The 23,423-nt window shown below is 40.8% G+C and overlaps 1 protein-coding gene across 1 annotated transcript in view; it reads right to left on the minus strand.

Annotated features, from left to right (window-relative positions):
* The window catches only part of CSMD1 (CUB and Sushi multiple domains 1), a 1,252,749-nt gene that overhangs the window by 431,987 nt on the left and 797,339 nt on the right, over positions 1–23,423 (minus strand). The window contains exons 9-11 of the mRNA XM_038771657.1: positions 20,652–20,654; positions 14,690–14,814; positions 9,130–9,251 (exon numbers count right to left, since the gene is read on the minus strand). Coding sequence (XP_038627585.1) covers positions 9,130–9,251; positions 14,690–14,814; positions 20,652–20,654 — 250 coding nt within the window. The remainder of the gene's footprint in view (positions 1–9,129; positions 9,252–14,689; positions 14,815–20,651; positions 20,655–23,423) is intronic.

The raw sequence follows: 23,423 nt of genomic DNA on the forward strand, positions 1-23,423 counted from the left end.
TATATCTCTCTTCTCACTTTTAAGATTAGGATCCCTACCTTTGCTCTCCCCCATTTGATTCAAAGTGTCTCAAGGGCAGAGAGTGTATTTTTTTTTTCATTTGTTCTTCACCTTCCTAGTAGAGTTGCTCTACACACAGTAAGTGGCGATAAGTAACAATCCTAATAATGATAGCAATAATTGCGGTACTAAGTGCTTACTATGTGAAAAAGGCTATACCAAGTGCTGGAGTAGATAACCAGGTCAGATACTTCCCTGTTACACCTGGGGCTCACTATCTAAGTAGGAAGGAGAACGGGTATTGAATCCCCATTTTACGGATGAAGGAACTGAGGCATGGAAAAGATAAGTGACTTGCTGAAGTGACACAGCTCTCAAAGAAGATATTGTTACTAACGTCGGATACTTCCAGTAGAATAACTTGAAGAATACAGCAGAGATCCCACTGTAATATCGGTAATTTATAGAAAAACGCTAGTAAAAAATAAAGCATTCCCACAATCCAGTGACCCATTTGCAGAACAATGGAGAAAACATTGCAGAATAGCTGCAATATTATCAGAAGTCCTGAAACCTTAAAAGGAGCTATAAAAGAGCCACTAGAACCATATTGCCCAGAAACAGTTTCTGGGCGGCAAAGCGGTAATGAACTGCACAGCGGGAGAACCGTCAGCAGGTACAGTAGTTGCACCCAGAGGAAAGAACAACAGTGGCAAGCTTTATTAAGGTATGAGCAGAAACTAACCTTCAAAAGAAGCAGAGCATAAAGAGAAATACTTTAAAACAGGAAGGGAACAAACTGAAGTTAGCAATGCTTGCTGAACAACAACAACAAAAAAGTTCCGAAAAAGCCGATGGAAGAATATGATAACGTTGGAAATCGAGTGGCTCTCTTCTCAACAGTTTCCCCATAAAGCACTGAATGGTGCAAAATGTATTCCATGTTCAATCAATTTATCAGATGATTTAGTCCGTTTTCAGCGCATTCAACTTTGCTTTTGGTTCTCGATAGTTTCCCCATAAAGCACTGAATGGTGCAAAAAATGTATTCCATGTTCAATCAATTTATCAGATGATTTAGTCCATTTTCAGTGCATTCAACTTTGCTTTTGGTTCTCAATAGTTTCCCGATAAAGCACTGAATGGTGCAAAAATGTATTCCATGTTCAATCAATTTATTGGATGATTTAGTCCATTTTCAGTGCATTCACCTTTGCTTTTGGTTGGCTGGAATCATTTCCACCAGCCTGATAACTTGGGATCCCTCTCAGGGTCGCACCTGGAGGGTTTCCAGTCCTCTACCAGTCACGACTACAGAAGGGAGAGTCGAGCCGAAGCCAATCCATTCCATTCCTAGCTTGGCCAGTGGCTTGCGGGTGGAAGGCAATTTGTTCCAAGTCAAAATTCCCCTGTGCTGGACAGCAGCGACATGGGAGAGTTGAGGGCAGGGATTTGTTTACTGCATGGAAGGAGGCAGTGGTACACCATTTCCGTATTTTTACCAAGAAAACTCTATGGATATAATAATAATAATTATAATAATAATAATGGTATTTGTTAAGTGCTTACTATGTGCAGCATGCTTCTCTATAATACAGAAAAGCAGCATGGCTCAGTGGAAAGAGCATGGGCTTTGGAGTCCGAGGTCATGGGTTCCAATCCCAGCTCTGCCAACTGTCAGCTGTGTGACTTTGGGCAACTCACTTCACTTCTCTGGGCCTCAGTGACCTCATCTGTAAAATGAGGATTAAGAGTGTGAGTCCCCCGTGGGACAACCTGATCACCTTGTAACCTCCCCAGTGCTTAGAACATAGTAAGCACTTAATCAAAGAATCAGCGTGGCTCAGTGGAAAGAGCATGGGCTTTGGAGTCAGTGGTCATGGGTTCAAATGCCGGGTCTGCCAATTGTCAGCTGTGTGATTTGGGCAAGTCACGTAACTTCTTTGTGCCTCAGTTACCTCATCTGTTCAATGGAGATTGACTGTGAGCCCCCCGTGGGACAAGCTGATCACCTTGTAGCCTCGCCAGTGCTTAGAACAGTACTTTGCACATAGTAAATGCTTAATAAATGCTATTATTATTATTACTATTATTATTATTAAATGCCATCATTATCATTATTATTATCATCATCATTTTATATATATACATATACACCATTAGTAAAATAAATAGAATAATAAATATGTATATATATACACAAGTGCTGTGGGGCGGGGAAGGAGGTAGAGCAGAGGGAGGGAGTTGGGGCAATGGGGAGGGGAGGAAGAAGAGGAAAAGGGAGGGGGCTTAATCTGGGAAGGCCTCCTGGACAAAGTGAGTGTTCAGTAGGTCTTCGAAGGGGGGAAAGTGTGCTAGTTTAGCGGATTTGAAGAGGGAGGGCATTTCAGGCCAGAAATAGGACGTGGGCAAAGGGTTGACGGCGGAACAGGCAAAAACGAGGCACAGTGAGGTTAACACCGGAAGGTTAGCATATCTGGAGCTCACAGTAGTAGCATGAATTGTGGTACTTGCTAAGCACTTACTGTGTTCCATGCTCTGTGCTAAGAAAATTAGTTTGGATACAGGAGGAAGAACACATATCGAGTCCCCACTTTACAGGCGAGGAAATAGAAGCCCTGAGAGTAACTATAATAATAATAATACTGTTGGTATTTGTTAAGCGCTTACTATGTGCAAAGCACTGTTCTAAGCGCTGGGGTAGATACAGGGTAATCAGGTTGTCCCACGAGGGGCTCACAGTCTTCATCCCCATTTTACAGATGAGGGAACTGAGGCCCAGAGAAATGAAGTGACTTGCCCAAAGTCACACAGCTGACAAGTGGCGGAGCCGGGATTTGAACCCACTGCCTCTGACTCCAAAGCCCGGGCTCTTTCCACTGAGCCATGCTGCTTCCCGATAATCATAGTACTTGCTAAGTGTTTACTATGTTTCAAGCATTGTTCCAAGTGCTGGGATAGATACAAGTTCATCACGGTCCCTGCGCCACAGCGTCCAAGTAGGAGGAAAAACAGGTATTGAATCCCCATTTAACAGTTGAGTCAACTGAGGGACAGAGAAGTTATGTGACTTACCTAAGGTCACAGAGCAGGCAAGAGGCAGATCAGGGATTAAAAGTGAGCCTTCTGACTCCCATTCCTGTGAGCCTTCCCCTAGACCACAGAGCTTTTCTATCCTCTTGACTGTGGCTTAACTACTGTAGGGATTCCCAATAAACCAGGACTTGGGTTGGCTTTGGCCATGTGAATAATGTAGCAAGGCCTTCCCCACTGGACCAGAGAATCTAGTACAGTATGAATTATTCTCCTATTTAGAAGCATCTGAGGGAAGACTGAAATAACTTTGGAGTCATCTTTCTTCCACTCTAGACTCTCACTCTAGACTCTAGAGTAAGGGCAGGGAGCCTGTCTGCCAACTCCTTTGCATTGCATTCTCCCAAGCGCTTTAGTACTGTGCTCTGTACATAGTAAGCACTCATATTAAGTGCTAGTAAGTATAGTATAGTACAGTAAGTGCATAGTAAGCATAGTAACCCCTCCTCCCCCTCCCTATCCCTCCTGCCTTACCTCCTTCCCCTCTCCACAGCACCTGTATATATGTATATATGTTTGTACATATTTATTACTCTATTTACTTATTTATTTTATTTGTACATATTCATTCTATTTATTTTATTTTGTTAATATGTTTTGTTTTGTTCACTGTCTCCCCCTTCTAGACTGTGAGCCCATTGTTGGGTAGGGACCGTCTCTATATGTTGCCAATTTGTACTTCCCAAATGCTTAGTACAGTGCTCTGCACAGAGTAAGCGCTCAATAAATACAATTGAATGAATGAATGAATAAAATACCACCGATTGGTTGATTGAAAAATTGACTGTGAACCCGTTGTTGGGTAGTGACCGTCTCTATATGTTGCCAATGTATACTTCCCAAGCACTTAGTACAGTGCTCTGCACACAGTAAGCGCCCAATAAATACGATTGAATGAATGAATGAATCCACTATGATATGGAACCATTTAACTTGCTAATACTACGGAAAAAAACAACAAAAAACACAACTGACTAGATATCCTCAGTCAATATATTTCATCAATGTTTTTATTTACCAACTCTCATTATGTAACTGCTCTTCCTTCCAATGCCTGCTACTCAATATGCCTTTACCTAATCAGGGCACGCCTAATCGGGAAACCCGCTTATTGGGAATGTCTCCCAAGGAATCAAATTAAGCCTAATTACACTTAATGGCAATGACTGCTGCTTAATTTGGTTGGTAATTCTGCTTAATTGGGGTGCCTTCAGGTGTCTAAGTGTTGTTCAACTAAGGATATTTGTTCATATCAGTATATAAACCCTGACTTTTATTTTCTTTTCTAAAAGTTTGACTGGATAAAATGATCCCTCTTTCAACAAAAGCAAAAAAAAAAAATTCCTAAATTGCTTCAGGGAAAAAAAAAAAAACATTTTATATTGATAACCTGTGCATAGAGATTTTCTCAAAGTAGGGGGACTAGGTAAAATATGAAATTAAAAAAATGGCAGAGGAATAGAGTGGAAATTAAAATTCCTGAATGAGCAGGCAAAAGAAAACATGGTGATATATACACTGTGATCACTTATACTGGTGTCGTTTCATTGGACTATTATCAGAAGTTTCGGAAGCAGTGCATGACAGTATTTTTTTATGGTATTTGTTAAGTGTTATATGTCAAACGTTGTTCTAAATACTGTTCTAAACATGGTACCTCATCATCATCATCATCATCAATCATATTTATTGGGCGCTTACTGTGTGCAGAGCACTGTACTAAGCACTTGGGAAGTACAAGTTGGCAACATATAGAGACAGTCCCTACCCAATAGTGGGCTCACAGTCTAAAAGGGGGAGACAGAGAACAAAACCAAACATACTAACAAAATAAAATAAATAGAATAGATATGTACAAGTAAAATAAATAAATACATAGAGTAATAAATATGTTTAAACATATATACATATATACAGGTGCTGTGGGGAAGGGAAGGAGGGGTACCTGTCTGACATGGGGTTCACAGACTAAGTAGGAAGGAGAACAGGTGACCAATCCCTATTTTACAGTTGAGGAAATGGAGGCACAGAGAAGTCAAGTCACTTGCCCAAGATCACACAGCAAGTAATTGGCAGAGCTGGGATTAGAACCCAGGTCCTTTAACTCCCAGGCCTGTGTTCTTTCTACTAGGCCACGCTGCTCCTTCTTCTGCGGCTCATGATTAACTGTAACTCAAATATATCTTGATAAATGCCATCATTATTATAAAGGAAAACAGACCACTGTTTTTAAAATCATCCTATAATCACAGCTTCTCCAAGAGGTCGTCCCCTACTAAGCCCTCATTTATCCCGCCTGTCCTCGCTTCTGCAATGTTGCCAACTTGTACTTCCGAAATGCTTAGTACAGTGCTCTGCACACAGTAAGCACTCAATAAATACGATTGAATGAATGAATGAATGCAATGTCTTTGCACTTGGATTTTCACCCCATCTTAGCCCTAGAGCACTTATGGACATATCTTTATACCCTGAAGTTTCCTCTCACTGTATTTATTTCAGTGTCTTTCTTCCCCTCTAGACTGTAAGCACTTTGTCGGCAGAGGTAATATCTACCAAATCTATTGTACTGTATCTCCCAAGCACTTTATATAATGCTCACCACACAGTAAGTGCTCAATAAATACCACTGCCTGATTGTTCTCTACAGATTTCTGTATAACCAACATCTTGTGTTTCAATTTTCTCCTCAGTTCCAGAAATGCATTTTGTAATTTGCTGTCTATTTAAGCCCACTCAGAAAATTAAAAAAAATCAGTAGTACTGAAAAACAAATGAATGAATGAAGTAAAATTTAATCTGCTTCCCAAGAAAGAGACTCCCACTGTTGGGTAGGGACTGTCTCTATGTGTTGCCAATTTGTACTTCCCAAACGCTTAGTACAGTGCTCTGCACATAGTAAGCGCTCAATAAATACGATTGATTGATTGATTGATTGGAACAATTAGTAATTTACACCCATTGTGACATTCTTTCTCAGTCTTCTGGAATTTGAACTAATGAGATAGGAACTGGAACTGGGAAGCTATTATTGTATTTTTTTTTCCATTTGCATGGCAAAGACAGTGGAATTCATAACTGTCATATGATTATGACTCCAAGCTTTATTGAGGTCACACTTCCTCAAAGGTGCTTTCCCCTATTAAATCCTCTTTTCTCTAACTTTCCCTTCCCTTCTGCATCACCTGTGCACTTTAGGCATTTGATATTTGCTCCACTCTCAGCCCTACAGCACTTACATATCTATAAATTGTATATTATAAATTGTTTATTTTTATTAATGTCCGTCTCCCTCTCTAGACTGTAAGCTTGTTGTAGGCAGGGAATGTTTCTACCAACTCTGCTTTACTGACCTCTCCTAAGCTCTTAGTACAGTGCTCTTCACTCAGTGAGAACTCAGCAAATATCAACGATTGATAGTATCTTTTAAATTCAGAATGAGAGGAGGACTTCATAATTCTTAATTAACATCTCCTGTCCAATATTGCTTCCTCAGTAACTAAAGCACTTTCTTCTCTCCTCCCTTTTTCTCTTTTTCAATATCTTTTCCTTTCTTTTTTCTGCTTCTCTTCCTTACATCTCCCTTCTCCCTCCTACATCCTTTCCTATATTTTCTCCTTTCGTCTTTTTCTTTATTTCTCTCCATCCTTCAATCCTTCCCTCTTTCTTTTCTTTTTTCTCTCCCTTGCCCCCAGACCCTTCCATTTTTCTCACTCTTCTGGAGGAACAGAGAGTGGGAGAGAGTATCATCATCATCAAAGCCCTTTGGTGGGTAGGGACCGTTTCTATATGTTGTCCAACTTGTACTTCCCAAGTGCTTAGTACAGTGCTCTGCACACAGTAAGCGCTCAATAAATACGTTTGATTGATTAAGTGTAGACACAAACTATTCCACAAATAAATGAAGACTTGAGTATGTCAGGTCACGTCTCCTTAATCCAAGAATCAGAAGTAAATCAGAAATAAATAGATAATAAACAAAATAGATTGAGATCACTTCCTCTTCCCTTAGCACTGCAAGAGATCACTTCCTTTTTCCTTAGCACTTCAGAGCCCCAAGTGTTAAGGTGCTTCATCATTTGGGCAGCTGGGATAGAACTAGTTCTAGCTGAAAAACTTTACACTGCAATATCCATATGCAGGACAACAGCCCAAACCCAAATAAGATCCAGTAATAAGACACAACATGACTCCAATATTAGCTAAGACAAGTACTCCTTTACCTCCAAATATGATACATGAAGCTAAAATAATTTTGAGGTCCTTTTCTCTTTCTTTCCTCCTTTTTTTTTCCATTCCCTCTATCTACATAAACCCGTAGCAGACATTTTTGCTTTCAGAAAATAGATGCTTTATTTGTGCATCTTTTTTCCTCTTGCTTTTTATGTATATTAATGCATACATTTCTAGAAATGTATCCTGCTGCTTCTTTCTACTTTCCCCATGGGGGTCTCGACTCTTATGTTGAATAAAAAGAAAATAAAATGGAGAAGAAGCGTGGCTCAGAGGAAAGAGCATGGGCTTGAGAGTCAGAGATCATGGGTTCTAGTCCCAGCTCAGCCACTTGTCAGCTGTGTGACTTTGGGCAAGTCATTTAACTTCTCTGTGCCTCAATTTCCTCATCTGGAAAATGGGGATTAAGACTGTGAGCCCTATGTGGGACAACCTGATTACCTTGTATGCCCCCCAGTGCTTAGAACAGTGCTTGGTACATAGTAAGTGCTTAAGAGATATTATTATTATTATAAAACGGCCTTTATTTAACAGGCACCAAAAGAAAATGAACTGAGCTAGCTGTGCCTGTAATTTGCTTTATCATGATTACAAACTACATATAGAAAGACAACATTATAATCTTCTGTCATTATTACAATACATTTGTACAATCAAAAACCCTGCACACTGAAGTAAAATGCTTCTAAAATACTACCACAAAAAATACTACATTTCTCTAATGTTACATTTGATTCATATTCATTTGGGTTGAAATGAATTATTTCTGTTAAATGAAATGGGTTTTTCATATTAATTCACATATTGTATGATGCAGAAAAGTAGTAAAAAATTCATCCACTTCCAAATTTTGCTGCTAATAGAAAACTACTTTTCGCCTACTCCAGAAGCGAGACCTTTTGATTAGGATTGACACAGGCGATACCAAACTTTGTGAGCATAATTTTGATATTGTTTTAAAAAAAATGGAGGTCATGAAGGGCAAAATAAAACCAACAACTCTTAAACAAAACTAATCATCATGCATGCATTTGTAGCATTACTATGTACACAAACCGCTCCTTCCAGAGTAGCTGGAATTTTCAAGAGCAACTTTGATTAATAATGCAATAGGACAAATCTAAGATAACAAAGTCATGAAAAGCAGAGTAAGGCAAGCATCTTTCAAAGAAATATGTTGCTTCCAAGCAAAATATACGCAGATTAAGGTCCTTGGGACAACTGACTCTGTGAATTCAAAAGAAGTTAAAAATCCAAGATTTGTTTCTTTTTCATTCAATCAGTCAATCGTATTTATTGAATGCTTACTGTGTGTTGTACACTGTACTAAGCGCTTGCTCTTTTCCAAAGAATAGAGAGCAGAATGGCCTAGTGGAGAAAGCACGATTCTGGGATTAAGGGTTGTAGTCCCAGCTCTGCCACCTGTCTGCTGTGTGATTTTGAGCCAGTTACTTCACTTCTCTGTGCCTCAGTTACTTCACCTATAAAATGAGGATTAAGACTGTGATCCCCATGTGGGATATGGTCTGTGTCCAACCTGATTACTTTGTACGTACCCCAGAGTTTGAACAGTATCTGCTACATAGTAAGCGCTTAACAAATACCATTAAAAGCGTTCAAAAACAAAACAAAATTTCAAAAACGCTTCTACACTGAGGAGTGCAGCTTGGCCCTTAATTTTGCTTGCTGTATGTTTCAAAATCATGAGGTTTCCAAATAAAAGCTTACTTAAAAGATGTTATCATTCAATTCTAGATGTTCACTATTTTGGAGATGGAGTCGGAGGTCAGAATAAAAACATACCTTTTCAGGATCTGTGGTAGTGATGACCCAAACACAATGGGCATTGTCTTCATACTGTACTGGATAATTGGGTGATGTGATGACACCATTGGGTCCCCGCAGGTTGGAACCACATGTTCTAGCTGGAAATGGACAGAAACGACAATGAAGTCATGTTCCAAAATGCTTCAGAATGAGAGACACTTATTTTTCTTACTCTACTGCACTCTTCCAAGTGCTTAGTAGAGTGTCCTGCCCACAGTAAGTAATCAGGGAATACCTTTGTTTGACTTACTACAGAATGGAGCCTTTGGAAATGAATGAACAGGTCAGTCGAATGACCCACAAACTGAATTAGTTACTGCCATTGCCGCTATTAACTCATTGCTATAATAATAATAATAATAATAATAATAATAATAATAATAATAATAATAGCATTTGTTAAGTGCTTACTATGTGCAAAGCACTGTTCTAAGTGCTGGGGAGGATACAAGGTGAAAAAGTTGTCCCACATCGGGCTCACAGTCTTAATCCACATTTTGCAGGTGAGGTAACTGAGGCACAGAGAAGTTAAGTGACTTGCCCAAAGTCACACAGCTGACAAGTGGTGGAGGCGGGATTTGAACCCATGACCTCTGACTCCAAAGCCCGCGCTCTTTCCACTGAGCCATGCTGCTTCTCATATCTTTCATATCTGTACACACTGCCCTTTACACAGTAAAGAAACAGCATGCCCCAGTGACGAGAGCATCGCCTTGGGAGCGAATCCACCACTTTTCATTCGTTCATTAAATCGTATTTATTGAGCGCTTACTGTGTGCAAAGCACTGCACTAAGTGCTTGGGAAGTACAAATCGGGAACATATAGAGACAGTCCCTACCCAACAACAGGCTCACAGTCTAGAAGCGGGGAGACAGACAAAAAAAAAACAAAACAACAACAAAACAAATAGACCGGTGTCAATACCATTAGAATAAATAGAATTATAGCTATATACCCATCATTAATAAAATAAATAGAGTAATCAATCTGCACAAATATATTCAAGTGCTGTGGGGAGGGGAAGGGGGTAGTGCAGAAGGAGGGAAGGGGGGCAGAGTGGAAGGGAGGGAAAAAGTGGGGGGCTCAGTCAGGGAAGGCCTCCTGGAGGAGGTGAGCTTTCAGGCACTTCTGTCCTGTATGACCTTGGGCAAGTCTCTTCACTTCTCTGTGCCTCGGTTACCTTATCTGGAAAATGGGGATTAAGAGTGTGATCCCCATGGGGTACATGGGCTGTGTCCAACCTGATTACCTTGTATCTACCCCAGACCTTAGAACAGTGCCTGGCACCCAGTAAGTGCTTAACAAAAACCACAAATATCATTGTTATTATTATTAAATCCAGCCGAGTCAATGTTCCAACACTGTATCCTGGGGGAATCCTTCTCTTCCCAAAGAACTGAAGGCTCTCAAGAGACAGTACTACTTTGGGTTGATAGGAAGGGGTAATCATTTTTTTATCCTATTTTTTTGTACTTATCATCAATCGTATTTATGGAGCGCTTACTATGTGCAGAGCACTGTACTAAGCGCTTGGGAAGTACAAATACTTACTATGTGCCAGACACTATACTGCGCTCTGGGAGTAGATACAAGATAAGCAAGTTGAACACAGTCCTTGTCCCACCGGGGGCTCACACTCTCAATCCCTATTTTCCAGATGAGGTAATTGAGGCACAGAGAAGTAAAGTGACTCGGCCAAGGTCACACAGCAGACACATGGCAGACCGGAAATTAGAATCCATTCATTCATTCAGTCAATCGTATTTAATGAGCGCTTCTCTGTGCAGAGCACTGTACTAAGAGCTTGGGAAATACAAATTGACAATATATAGAGACGGTCCGGACCCAACAACAGGCTCCTTCTGAATCCCAGACTCGTGTTCTATCCACTATGCTATGCTGTCTCTTATAAGGGAGGGGTGAATAATGGGTTTAAATAACAATCAGCCCCTGCTTCCAACATTTATTCCTCAAATGTTCACTTCAACCATTAGCCGCTACACTGTAATCTTGTTGTGGCTGGGAGCTTGTTTACCAACTCTGTTACACTGTCCTCTCACAAGCTCCTAGTTTAGTGCTCTGCACACAGTAGGCATTCAATAAATATGATTGAAGATAGTAATAATAATAATGATGATGATGGCATTTATTAAGCGCTTACCATGTGCAAAGCACTGTTCTAAGCTCTGGGGAGGTTGCAAGGTGATCAGGTTGTCTCATGGGGGGAGGGCTCACACTCTTCATCCCCGTTTTTACAGATGAGGTAACTGAGGCACAGAGAAGTTAAGTGACTTGCCCCAAGTCACACAGCTGACAACTGGCAGAGCGGGACTGGAACCCATGACCTCTCCACTGACCTACGCAAATGCCATTATTATTATTAGTAATAATAATACTAAGCTAGCTCTCTTCCTCCCTTCAAGGCCCTACTGAGAGCTCACCTCCTTCAGGAGGCCTTCCCAGACTGAGCCCCTTCCTTCCTCTCCCCCTCGTCCCCCCTCCATCCCCCGCATCTTACCTCCTTCCCTTCCCCGCAGCACCTGTATATATGTATATATGTTTGTACATATTTGTTACTTTATTTATTTATTTATTTATTTTACTTGTGCCTATCTATTCTATTTATTTTATTGTGTTAGTATGTTTGGTTTTGTTCTCTGTCTCCCCCTTCTAGACTGTGAGCCCACTGTTGGGTAGGGACTGTCTCTATATGTTACCAGCTTGTACTTCCCAAGCGCTTAGTACAATGCTCTGCACACAGTAAGCGCTCAATAAATACGATTGATTGATTGATTGATTGATTAGTAGTAGTAAGGTTGGGTTATCAGAGGGAAGGAAGAATAAAGTTCTGAGCTCCTGATATTCCAGTCTGGTATTCCCCATCAATCCCACTCTGGAGCACAAATCCACTCCTGACCTGAAAACAAACTCTATTAGGTTGTGAACCACTTTTCTGATACCTGGGACGGCCGATCCATTCTTTCGAAATTTGAAACCCAGATATGAACAATTATTTTGAAAACTGCAAACCAGATCTGAACAGGGTTAGAAGAAGCAGAACCACAATTCTGAAAATAATAAAAGGGGAAAAATACCAAGAAGCTGAAATGGAAGATCTTAAAGTAGAAACAATTTGGTGTGCTGCGGGAAGTTTGATTCATTGGCTGTATTAGCCATTTCAATTCTATCACTGCCTCTTTTTTAAAACCAAGATTATAAATCAAGATTATAAGAATAGATAACTGCAAAATACAAATGCATTCACCTGACAGAGGGCAAGTAGGAGTGAGAAAATGTTCCAAATGAACCTGTTCTTTTCAATACCATTGTAGAGGAGTAATCTGAATTTCCTTTAAAAAAGTTCTAAGATACTAGGTGAGCATGCTAAATCAATAAATTAATTAGTGGAATATATTGAGTGTTTACTACATGCAGAGCTATTCGGGAGAGTACAACACAACAATATTAGCGGACACATTCTGTGACCATAATGAAATATTATAAACTTCTTGGATGGTCAAAATTCTGAAAGTTACATTTTCCTTTAATCACGTTGTTTGTATGTCAGAAAAACTTGCACCATTCTATACTTTTTAAACTACTTTCCTATATTCTTAGTAGGCTTTTTGTTTCATACATAATACAAACTAGTACTGATACAAACAGTTATATTCACTTGCTTTGGTTTCGCATATTTTTAATAGTTTTCACCATAAAAACCACAATTGGGCTCTAGCAAGAATATTGAGGAGAAGCAGTGTGACTCGGTGGAAAGAGCCCGGGCATTGGAGTCAGAGGTCATGGGTTCAAATCCCGCTCTGTCAGTTGTCAGCTGGGTGACTTTGGGCAAGTCACTTAACTTCTCTGTGCTCAGTTACCTCATCTGTAAAAAGGGGGTTAATACTGTGACCCCCCTGCGGGACAATATAATCACCTTGTAACCTCCCAAGTGCTTAGAACAGTGCTTTGCACATAGTAAGTGCTTAATACATGCCATTAATATTATTATTATTATTATTATTGAAGATAGACACTGGCAATCAAACCAACACAATTCTGTAGTTTTCCATTAAACTCTCTGAATCACTGCTCAAGTGCTGATGTTGAAAACTACCCCAGAGAAAATAGTTGTAAGGATCCTTCATCACTGAAATAAGAGGCTGATCATTTGTTTTCCTCTTTATTCAAAAACTTCATTTTTCAAAGGAATCTGGATTGGCTGGATTCTATCACAATGTAGAATTCTCAAAATCATTTTATCCTTCCCAATATTTTATTAACACAGATGTCCTGCAGAATGTCTGCCTGCCAATTTTTTAAAGATAAAATAGTTCTGCTACCCACATATTTTGAAATCTTCATGGGATAATAATAACGATGGCATTTGTTAAGCGCTTACTAGGTGCAAAGCACTGTTCTAAGCGCTGGGGAGGTTACAAGGTGATCAGGTTGTTCCATTGGGGGCTCACTGTTTTAATTCCCATTTTACAGATGAGGGAACTGAGGTACGAAGAAGTGACTTGCCTAAAATCATACAGCTGACAGTTGGCGGAGTTGGGATTTGAACCCATGACCTCTGACTCCAAAGCCCGGGGTCTTTCCACTGAGCCATACTGCTTCTCCAGTGTGGGATGACCAACCTCATTATTCTCTTTATTTTAAGGGTCCTTAATTTTGAAGTATCATGGTCTAGTGCACCTAGCAGAGGATTATGAGTTGGGAGAGCTGGGTTCTAATCCAGCCTTCTCTACTAGCCAGCAATATGACCTTCAGAAGTCACTTCACTTTATGTGGCTCAGCTTTCTCATCTGTAAAATGGGGATTAAATTCCAGTCATCCCCCTCCCTTAGATTGTGAGCCCCAAGTAGGATGGGGACTATATCTGCTCTTGACTGTATTCTATCCACCTCTAAACGCTTAGCAAAATACTAGAGAAGCAGCGTGGCTCAGTGGAAAAAGCCCGGGCTTTGGAGTCAGGGGTCATGTGTTCGAATCCTGGCTCTGCCAATTGTCAGCTGTGTGACTTTGGGCAAGTCACTTCACTTCTCTGGGCCTCAGTTCCCTCATCTGTAAAATGGGGATTAAGACTGTGAGTCCCCCATGGGACAACCTGATCTCCTTGCAATCTCCCCAGTGCTTAGTACAGTGCTTTGCACATAGTAAGCGCTTAATAAATGCTATTATTATTATTATTATTATTATTATTATTATACTTAGCACAATTAATATTGGCAGAGAATCAGCATGGCTCAGTGGAAAGAGCCTGGGCTTTGGAGTCCGAGGTCATGGGTTCAAATGTGACTCCACCAATTGTCAGCTGGGTGACTTTGGGCAAGTCACTTCACTGTGCCTCAGTTACCTCATCTGTAAAATGGGGATTAAGATAGTGAGCCCCCTGTGGGACAACCTGATCACCTTGTAACCTCTCCAGCACTTAGAACAGTGTTTTGCACACAGTAAGTGTTTAATAAATGCCATTATTATTATTATTGTCATTAGGTATGTGGAAAAATAACACATTTAGCAAAGACTTACCCCGGCAGATGGGTGAATGGTCACTCCAGGCAGCCAGCGTGTCAGTGACTCTCTGACAAGTGATGCTTTTGGAGCCCTGCAGCACATAATTATCCTCACAGGAGAACTGCACACTGGCACCAACCCTAGTGCAAACAAGACACAAAATAACACCCACCAAGTGCGTGAGAAGAGGCACCCAAAATCCACCAACCTAGTATTTGTCATTACCTGTTATGAATTTGAACCACAGTGAAATATTGATGATGGAATTAAGAAAGTAAAGTGGCCAATTGTTCATTTGAGAAAAAGTGTTGCCCTTTCTATGGAAAAAATTGGGAACTGCTGAGTTAGGAAGGCTAAAACGTTACAGATTTCATTTTTATTATCTCTAAACACAAAAAGTCTATCTTTATTCCATCACACTAGGTAATCCAATCACAGTAAAATGAATACATTCATATACCTATGTCTCTACCTATAGATGTAGCTATAGATATGGGTACAGACAGTACAGGATTTGGTTACTATCTGGCATAGGTTATAGTTTAATTCATAAATTGTTAGTGGAACTAATACATCTTTTCCAACTTCTCTGTGCCTCAGTTACCTCACCTGTAAAATGGGAATCAAGACTGCGAGCCCCATGTGGGAAAGGGACTGTGTCCAACCCAATTTGCTTGGATCCACCCCAGTGCTTAGTACAGTGCTTGGCATATAGTAATCACTTAACAAATACCAGAATTATTATTATTATTATTATCTCTTGCCACTCTAGGACACTAGTTCCATAAATCACTCAAACATTGTTAACCTACGTGTAAATTCAGAACAAGTACATACCAAAGTTAAATGTCAGAAATATTCAAATATATTAATTAAACCTGTGACATTAAAATGGGAAGTTTCATACTTTGATCAGAACTACTGTCTTTATCAATTCATTTGTCCCAATGCCTAACTTCTCCAGTCCTTTGTAATGCGCTAATAGATTTATAGGTAATTTCGAAAAATGTTTCTGTGTTGTACTCTCCCAAGTGCTTGGGACAGTGCTCTGCACACAGTAAATCCTCCAAAATCACCACTGATTGATTAATGCAAAATAGATAAATGATACACAAGGTGCTTAATATTTAAACATAGGCCTTATAAATGCATAATCTCCATCCCTAGACAATGCAAGTCAACTCATCCTTGTTAAATTTGCAATGCTAGTGTTTCCACACCAATTGATGATGATAATAGTATTTCTTAAGTGCTTACTGTGTGTCAAGCACTGTACTAAGCACAGGGGTTGGTTGAAGATATAAGATAATCAGGTTGGTTATAGTTCACGTCCCATTTGGGGCTCACAATCTGATTCCCAAATTTACAACTCATAGAAAAGGGATAATGCAATATTTTATATTTGTGGGTTGTTTTTTCTTTTGCATTTTCATTTTAGGGGTGTGTGTGTGTGTGTGTGTGTGTGTGTGTGTGTGTGTGTGTGTGTGTGTGTGTGTTTGTGTTAAGGCCACTGCTTGAAAATGGATATTTGGCTTTTCCTAGTTTCACATTAACAGTTTTTAAAGCAATTCTTTCTTTTCTGAAAATGCAAGTTTCTTCAACACAATATCTCTGCTAAAATAGAATCATATATACATACTATTATTTCTGTAGTCATATATGTTTGCATAACTACAGAAATAATAGTTGGAAACCTGTGATAATACCATTAAAATCAAATAAATATCTGCAGAGTTGCTCCAATATTTATGTGATTGCTTGCACTAGTGTCCTTCAAGTTTCATCATTTTTAAATATCTGTTCTCTTTCCTACTTAGGTTGTAAGCCACTTGTGGGACATGGACTGTGTCTGACATCATCTGTATCTACCCTCGTGCTTGTGATGATGATGATTATGGTATTAGTTAAGTGATAACAGTGTGTCAGGCACTGTACTAAGCGCTGGGGTGGTTACAAACCAATCGGGTTGGACACAGTCCCAGTCCGACGTGGGGCTCACAGTCTCAATCCCCATTTTACAGATGAGGTAACTGAGGCAAGAGAAGTTAAGTGACTTGCCCCAGGGTCACACAGCAGACAGGTGGCAGAGCTGGCATTATTCATTCATTCATTCAATCGTATTTATTGAGCGCTTACTATGTGCAGAGCACTGTACTAAGCTCTTGGGAAGTACAAATTGGCATCACATAGAGACAGTCCCTACCCAACAGTGGGCTCACAGTCTAAAAGGGGGAGACAGAGAACAGAACCAAACATACCAACAAAATAAAATAAGTAGGATAGAAATGTACAAGTAAAATAAATAAATAGAGTAATAAATATGTACAACCATATATACATATATACAGGTGCTGTGGGGAAGGGAAGGAGGTAAGAGGGGGGGATGGAGAGGGGGACGAGGGGGAGAGGAAGGAAGGGGCTCAGTCTGGGAAGGCCTCCTGGAGGAGGTGAGCTCTCAGCAGGGCCTTGAAGGGAGGAAGAGAGCTAGCTTGGCGGATGGGCAGAGGGAGGGCATTCCAGGCCCGGGGGATGACGTGGGCCAGGGGTCGACGGCGGGACAGGCGAGAACGAGGTACAGTGAGGAGATTAGCGGTGGAGGAGCGGAGGTTGCGGGCTGGGCTGGAGAAGGAGAGAAGGGAGGTGAGGTAGGAGGGGGCGAGGTGATGGACAGCCTTGAAGCCCAGGGTGAGGAGTTTCTGCCTGATGCGCAGATTGATCGGTAGCCACTGGAGGTTTTTGAGGAGGGGAGTAATATGTCCAGAGCGTTTCTGGACAAAGATAATCCGGGCAGCAGCATGAAGTATGGATTGAAGTGGAGAGAGACACGAGGATGGGAGATCAGAGAGAAGGCTAGTGCAGTAGTCCAGACGGGATAGGATGAGAGCTTGAATTAGCAGGGTAGCGGTTTGGATGGAGAGGAAAGGGCGGATCTTGGCAATGTTGCGGAGCTGAGACCGGCAGGTTTTGGTGACGGCTTGGATGTGAGGGGTGAATGAGAGAGCAGAGTCGAGGATGACACCAAGGTTGCGGGCTTGTGAGACGGGAAGGATGGTAGTGCCGTCAACAGAGATGGGAAAGTCAGGGAGAGGACAAGGTTTGGGAGGGAAGACAAGGAGCTCAGTCTTCGACATGTTGAGCTTTAGGTGGCGGGCGGACATCCAGATGGAGATGTCCTGAAGGCAGGAGGAGATGCGAGCCTGGAGGGAGGGGGAGAGAGCAGGGGCAGAGATGGAGATCTGGGTGTCATCAGCGTAGAGATGATAGTTGAAGCCATTGGAGCGAATGAGGTCACCAAGGGAGTGAGTGTAGATTGAGAACAGAAGGGGACCAAGCACTGAACCTTGGGGAACCCCCACCATAAGAGGATGGGAGGGGGAGGAGGAGCCTGCAAAAGAGACTGAGAAAGAACGACCGGAGAGATAAGAGGAGAACCAGGAGAGGACGGAGTCTGTGAAGCCAAGGTCAGATAACGTGTGGAGGAGAAGGGGGTGGTCCACAGTGTCAAAGGCAGCTGAGAGGTCGAGGAGGATTAGGACAGAGTATGAGCCGTTGGATTTGGCAAGCAGGAGGTCATTGGTGACCTTTGAGAGCGCAGTTTCCGTGGAATGAAGGGGACGGAAGCCAGACTGGAGGGGGTCGAGGAGAGAGTTGTTGTTGAAACTAAGCGCTTGGGAAGTACAAGTTGGCAACATATAGAGACGGTCCCTACCCAACAGTGGGCTTACAGTCTAGAAGACTGTCTAGAACTACATTAGAACCCAGGCCCTTCTGACTCCCGGTCCGTGCTCTATCCACCAGGCCACGATAGGGCTTGGCATATAGTAAGTGCTTTAAAATATCACAATTATTAAATGAGGCATTTTTGTCCTGGAGGATTTCTCTCTTCCTCACTGAAACTAGACTCTCTAGTTTTTGAGGGGGAACTGAGAAGCAGCGTAGCTCAGTGGAAAACAGCCCGGGCTTTGGAGTCAGAGGTCATGGGTTCAAATCCCAGCTTTGCCAATCGTCAGCTGTGTGACTTTGGGCAAGTCACTTAACTTCTCTGTGCCTCAGTTACCTCATCTGGAAAATGGGGATTAAGACTGTGAGCCCCCTGTGGGACAACTTGATCACCTTGTAACCTCTCCAGCGCTTAGAACCGTGCTTTGCACATAGTAAGCACTTAATAAAAGCCATCATTATTATTATTAACTGACACCAGCAATTAATTTTAGCTTACTTCTTGTGATTGGGCCATTTTTCGTCTCCCTTCATTATCAACATCAACTTAAAATCCTTTCTTGGACATTACATTTCAGACTGCACTGGAAACCTAGCTATGTAATAATAATAATAATAATAATAATAATGATGATGGTTTTTGTTAAGCGCTTACTATGCATCGAGCACTGTTCTAAGCTCTGGGTTAGATACAAGGTTATTGGATAGTCCCACATGGGGCTCACAGTCTTAATCCCCATTTTACAGACGAGGGAACTGAGGCCCAGAGAAGTGAAGTGACTTGCCCAAAGTCACATAGCTGACAAGTGGGGGAGCAGGATTAGAACCCACGACCTCTGACTCCCAAGCCCAGGCTCCTGCCACTAAGCCACGCTGCTTCAGCATGTATACAAGGATCCCTTCCGCATTAAACATCTATTTACCTGGGTGTATCAGCTGCAAAAGAATATTTCTGCAGAAACCCTGTTTTTGGTTACAATGTTAAGTGACTCCGACAGGCAAAGCTAAAATAAGATAACTAATTCACATTAAGGAAGCTTTAGACTCAAATGTTCCCCAAATTACTGAGAGCCTAATATTTGCTCTGAAGAAATATATTTCATTCACTTAAAATATTACACCCTACTTCTGTGTTGTTTTTGAAACTACAGAATACAGAGGGGAAAAAAACAACTGGCTATCTCCTTTCTTCACATTCCCACAACATCCAAGAATTCATGATCGCGCTCCTTAGAAGTCATCATCAATCATATTTATTGAGCGCTTGCTGTGTGCAGAGCACTGTACTAAGCACTTTTTAGACTTTTAGAAGTATAAAAAGACTAACTCATTTAATTAGAGCTTTGACATTACTCTCCATTTCCTGTGCCTGTGTGGAGGGAATGTGTCGACCAACTCTGTGCACAGTACTTTCCCCGAGCTTAGTACAGTGCTCTGCACACAGTAAATACCATTGCTTGATGCTGAAATCTCAATTATTTTGCCCGGTTGGCAAAGTGTCTTCTTTCTTCAAGTAAAAACGCCTAGTTTCTCCAAACTCTGGAGAGGACGTTTAGGCTTGAGTAAGGAGCATTATATTAACTTTCAGTCATAAATCACAACTAATTTCCTGAGAGCTCCAATTCGTACAATCTACAAATGCTGGGGCTTATTTTAAGAGGTAAATACAGGAGCACTTGACAGAATAATATTAAGGAAACTGGGGAGAAGGGAAGGAAAAATCTGACGAATACTTCAGAACACATTTCAGAAAACGGGTGCAATTGTCTACACGTCTAAAGGGGCTTTTATTTTTTCACATTAGTTTGAGCTCCAATTTAGAAACTTAGCATCACAGCTCCTCTAAGAGGGTGTCCCTAATTAAGCCCTCATTTCCTCTCCTCCCTTCTCCCTTCTGCATCACCCTCGTACTTGGATCTGTTTACGAAACACCACCCTCAAACCTCATGGGTTCTAATCCCGGCTCTGCCACTTGTCTGCTGTGTGACCTTGGGTAAGTCACTTCACTTCTCTGTACCTCAGTTACCTTATTTGAAAATGGGGATTGAGAGTGTGAACCCCACATGGGACTGGGACTGTGTCCATCCCGTTTTGCTTGTATCCACCCCAGCGCTTAGTACAGTACATAGAGAGTGCTTAAGAAATACCATTATTATTATCATATTATTACTATTACTTATATACATATCCATAATTTATTTTAATATCTGTCTCCCCTCTAGACTGTAAGCTCCTTATGGGCAGGGAGCATGTCTACCTACTCTATTATTGTGCACTCTCCGAAGTGTTCAGTATAGTGCTTTGCACATCATAAATAAATATTCAACAAATACAATTGACTGATACAATAGACCAATAGTTATATTTACCATCTTAATGCTATGGTTGAAATGCAGTGTTCTGTTTTGCTTTTTTAGCAACCAGAACTATTCAGATTTTGCAGAATCTCAAAGCACAGATATCACTTCAAATCTATTCCACCACCACCATCAGTGTTTGGAGGGACAACTGAATAAATCTTAATCAATTTTAGGATGATGCACTTTTAGACGCGTCTTAATTTCTATGCTTTATCTGTCACAACTCGTTCCAAATCTCATTCATGCCTCCTGGGAAAAAGTCTTCCTACAGCTTTACAATAAAAATCATGTTCCCAGATAATGGCCACATCAACAGCTTTATTTTGGATTGGAAAGAAAATGAAAAATAATGAGTAAGTATCACTCCTTCCCGAACTACTTGCAATCAGCCCGGTCCCTGCTAAAAAATAATAATCCAAGAGACCGTTATAACAGGTCCTTTTTAGCTTCTGATACTTTGGGAATTCTTTGTTTCCTGTCAGAAGTGTTTCAGACAAGCTCCATAGAAATGGAATTTTAGCTTCTGATACTTTGGGAATTCTTTGTTTCCTGTCAAGTATTTCAGACAAGCTCCATAGAAAAGGAAAGACAACAGGAGAAGGATTTTACTAACAGTGGATAATCTCAAAGCTCCTTCAGAGACATTCGTGTGACTTAGTGGAGAACCTCATTTTCCATATTACAAAGACACATTCTATAATCATGCCTTTCCAATGTCACCATAAGAAGCAAACTTTCTAGACTGTGAGTCTGTTGTTGGGTAGGGACCGTCTCTATATGTTGCCAACTTGTACTTCCCAAGTGCTTAGTACAGTGCTCTGCACACAGTAAGTGCTCAATAAATATGATTTCATGAATGAATGAAACTCTGGTTGGTAAATAATAATTATAGTATTTCTTGAGTACTCAAGTGCTAATCACTGTACTAGAGAAGCAGCGTGGCTCAATGGAAAGAGCATGGGCATTGGTGTCAGAGGTCATGGGTTCAAATCCTGGCTCCACAACATGTCTGCTGCGTGACCTTGGGCAAGTCACTTAACTTCTCTGAGCCTCAGTTGCCTCATCTGTAAAATGGGGATTAAGACTGTTAGCCCCCATGTGGGACAATCAGATCACCTTGTATCCCCCCCCCAGTGCTTAGAACAGTGCTTTGCACATAGTAAGCGCTTAACAAATGCCACCATTATTATTATTATTACTAGGTGACATGGTAGATATGAGATGATCACATCAGTTCCTGTCCAACATGGTGCTCCCTATTTACAGATCCTCATTTTACAGATGAAAAAGCTGAAGCAGAGAAAAGTTAAATGACTTGCCAAAAGTGATACTGCAGGCAAGTGAATGAATCAGGATTTGAACCCAGGTCCTTTGATTCTCAGGCTGATTCTCTTTGCTCCTCTTTCAGAATGTCTACTTTGGTTCTGAAAAATTTAATTCTTAATTAACACATATTTTACCCACATGTTTGGCTGTCCAGGGCCACAATAAACCAGAAACCAGATGAGGCAAGATTATTAAATATTTCTGTGCTGTGGGTGGGTCTCTAAAGTCCGATGCAATTATCACACTTGTTTGTCTCCACTATATTCACATTCACAAATAGGATTTTAGCTTCAAATTTTCCTCCAACTCTGATTTGTTTAACTCTTTCAACAAGGAGTAGCCTAAGAATCTCACAATTTCTCAGAATGTGCAAATGTGCACCTATAAGATATTATCTATCCCGGCACTTCATACTGTGTTTGGTATTTAGTAAGCGCTCATCAATATAATTAATGGCTTTCCCTTATATACTTTCTGCAGCTGATCCTATCCACTACTCAATATCAAAGGCAGCACATTATCCTTTACGATTGGTTCTAAGACTGCAGCAAACATCCCATTAATCCTACCCAAAATTATTAGCTCCCCTTATCTTCTGAATGAGTTACTCAGGCAATGTACATGAAGAAAATTGAACTTTCTTGCTATTACTGCTTGTCCTAGATTTTCCAAGTTTCTCAGTTTCATTATTCCTTCCTCATTCTTGTCAGGTGGAATAGAGAAAAATTCTACTATTCTATCTCTGTTTAAAATTGATATCTTTAACCAAAGAGAAACCCTCTTATCGCCTCATTTTTTTTTTTTTGTGGTACTCCATAAATACATTGTCAACCCATGTTCTCATCCATGTGTTTCCTATAGATTTCATTCTTTGGCATTGCATGACATTGATTTTCTTCTCTCTATCAAGTCTCAGAAAAGCATTTATGCCCACATCCTCATGAGGTAATCCACCTATTTTTAGATTTCTAACATCTTTGGAATTTTTTTTACATGTTGACATTTTTTGTCGATTTCCACTTCAAAGAGGGCTTTCCATTTGAAGAGCAGGTTAATCTATCCTTGTTATTTTCCTCAGTTTTTTAATGGTACTTGTTAAACACTATGTGACAGGCACTGTACTAAGCACTGGGATAGGTAAAATTCAACAGTTGAACAAATATCTTTCCAACAGAGCTCACAGTCCAAATCAGAGGGTGGAGCATTTAATCCCCATTTTACAGATGAGCCAACTGAGGCCCAGAGAAGTAACGTGATTAACCCAAGGTTAAACAGCAGACCAGTGTTGGAGCCAGGATTAAAGCTCAGGTCCTCTGAATCCCAGGCCTATGTTCTTTCCACTA

Source organism: Tachyglossus aculeatus, chromosome X1 (genome assembly GCF_015852505.1).
Source record: "Tachyglossus aculeatus isolate mTacAcu1 chromosome X1, mTacAcu1.pri, whole genome shotgun sequence".
Classification (NCBI taxonomy): domain Eukaryota; kingdom Metazoa; phylum Chordata; class Mammalia; order Monotremata; family Tachyglossidae; genus Tachyglossus; species Tachyglossus aculeatus.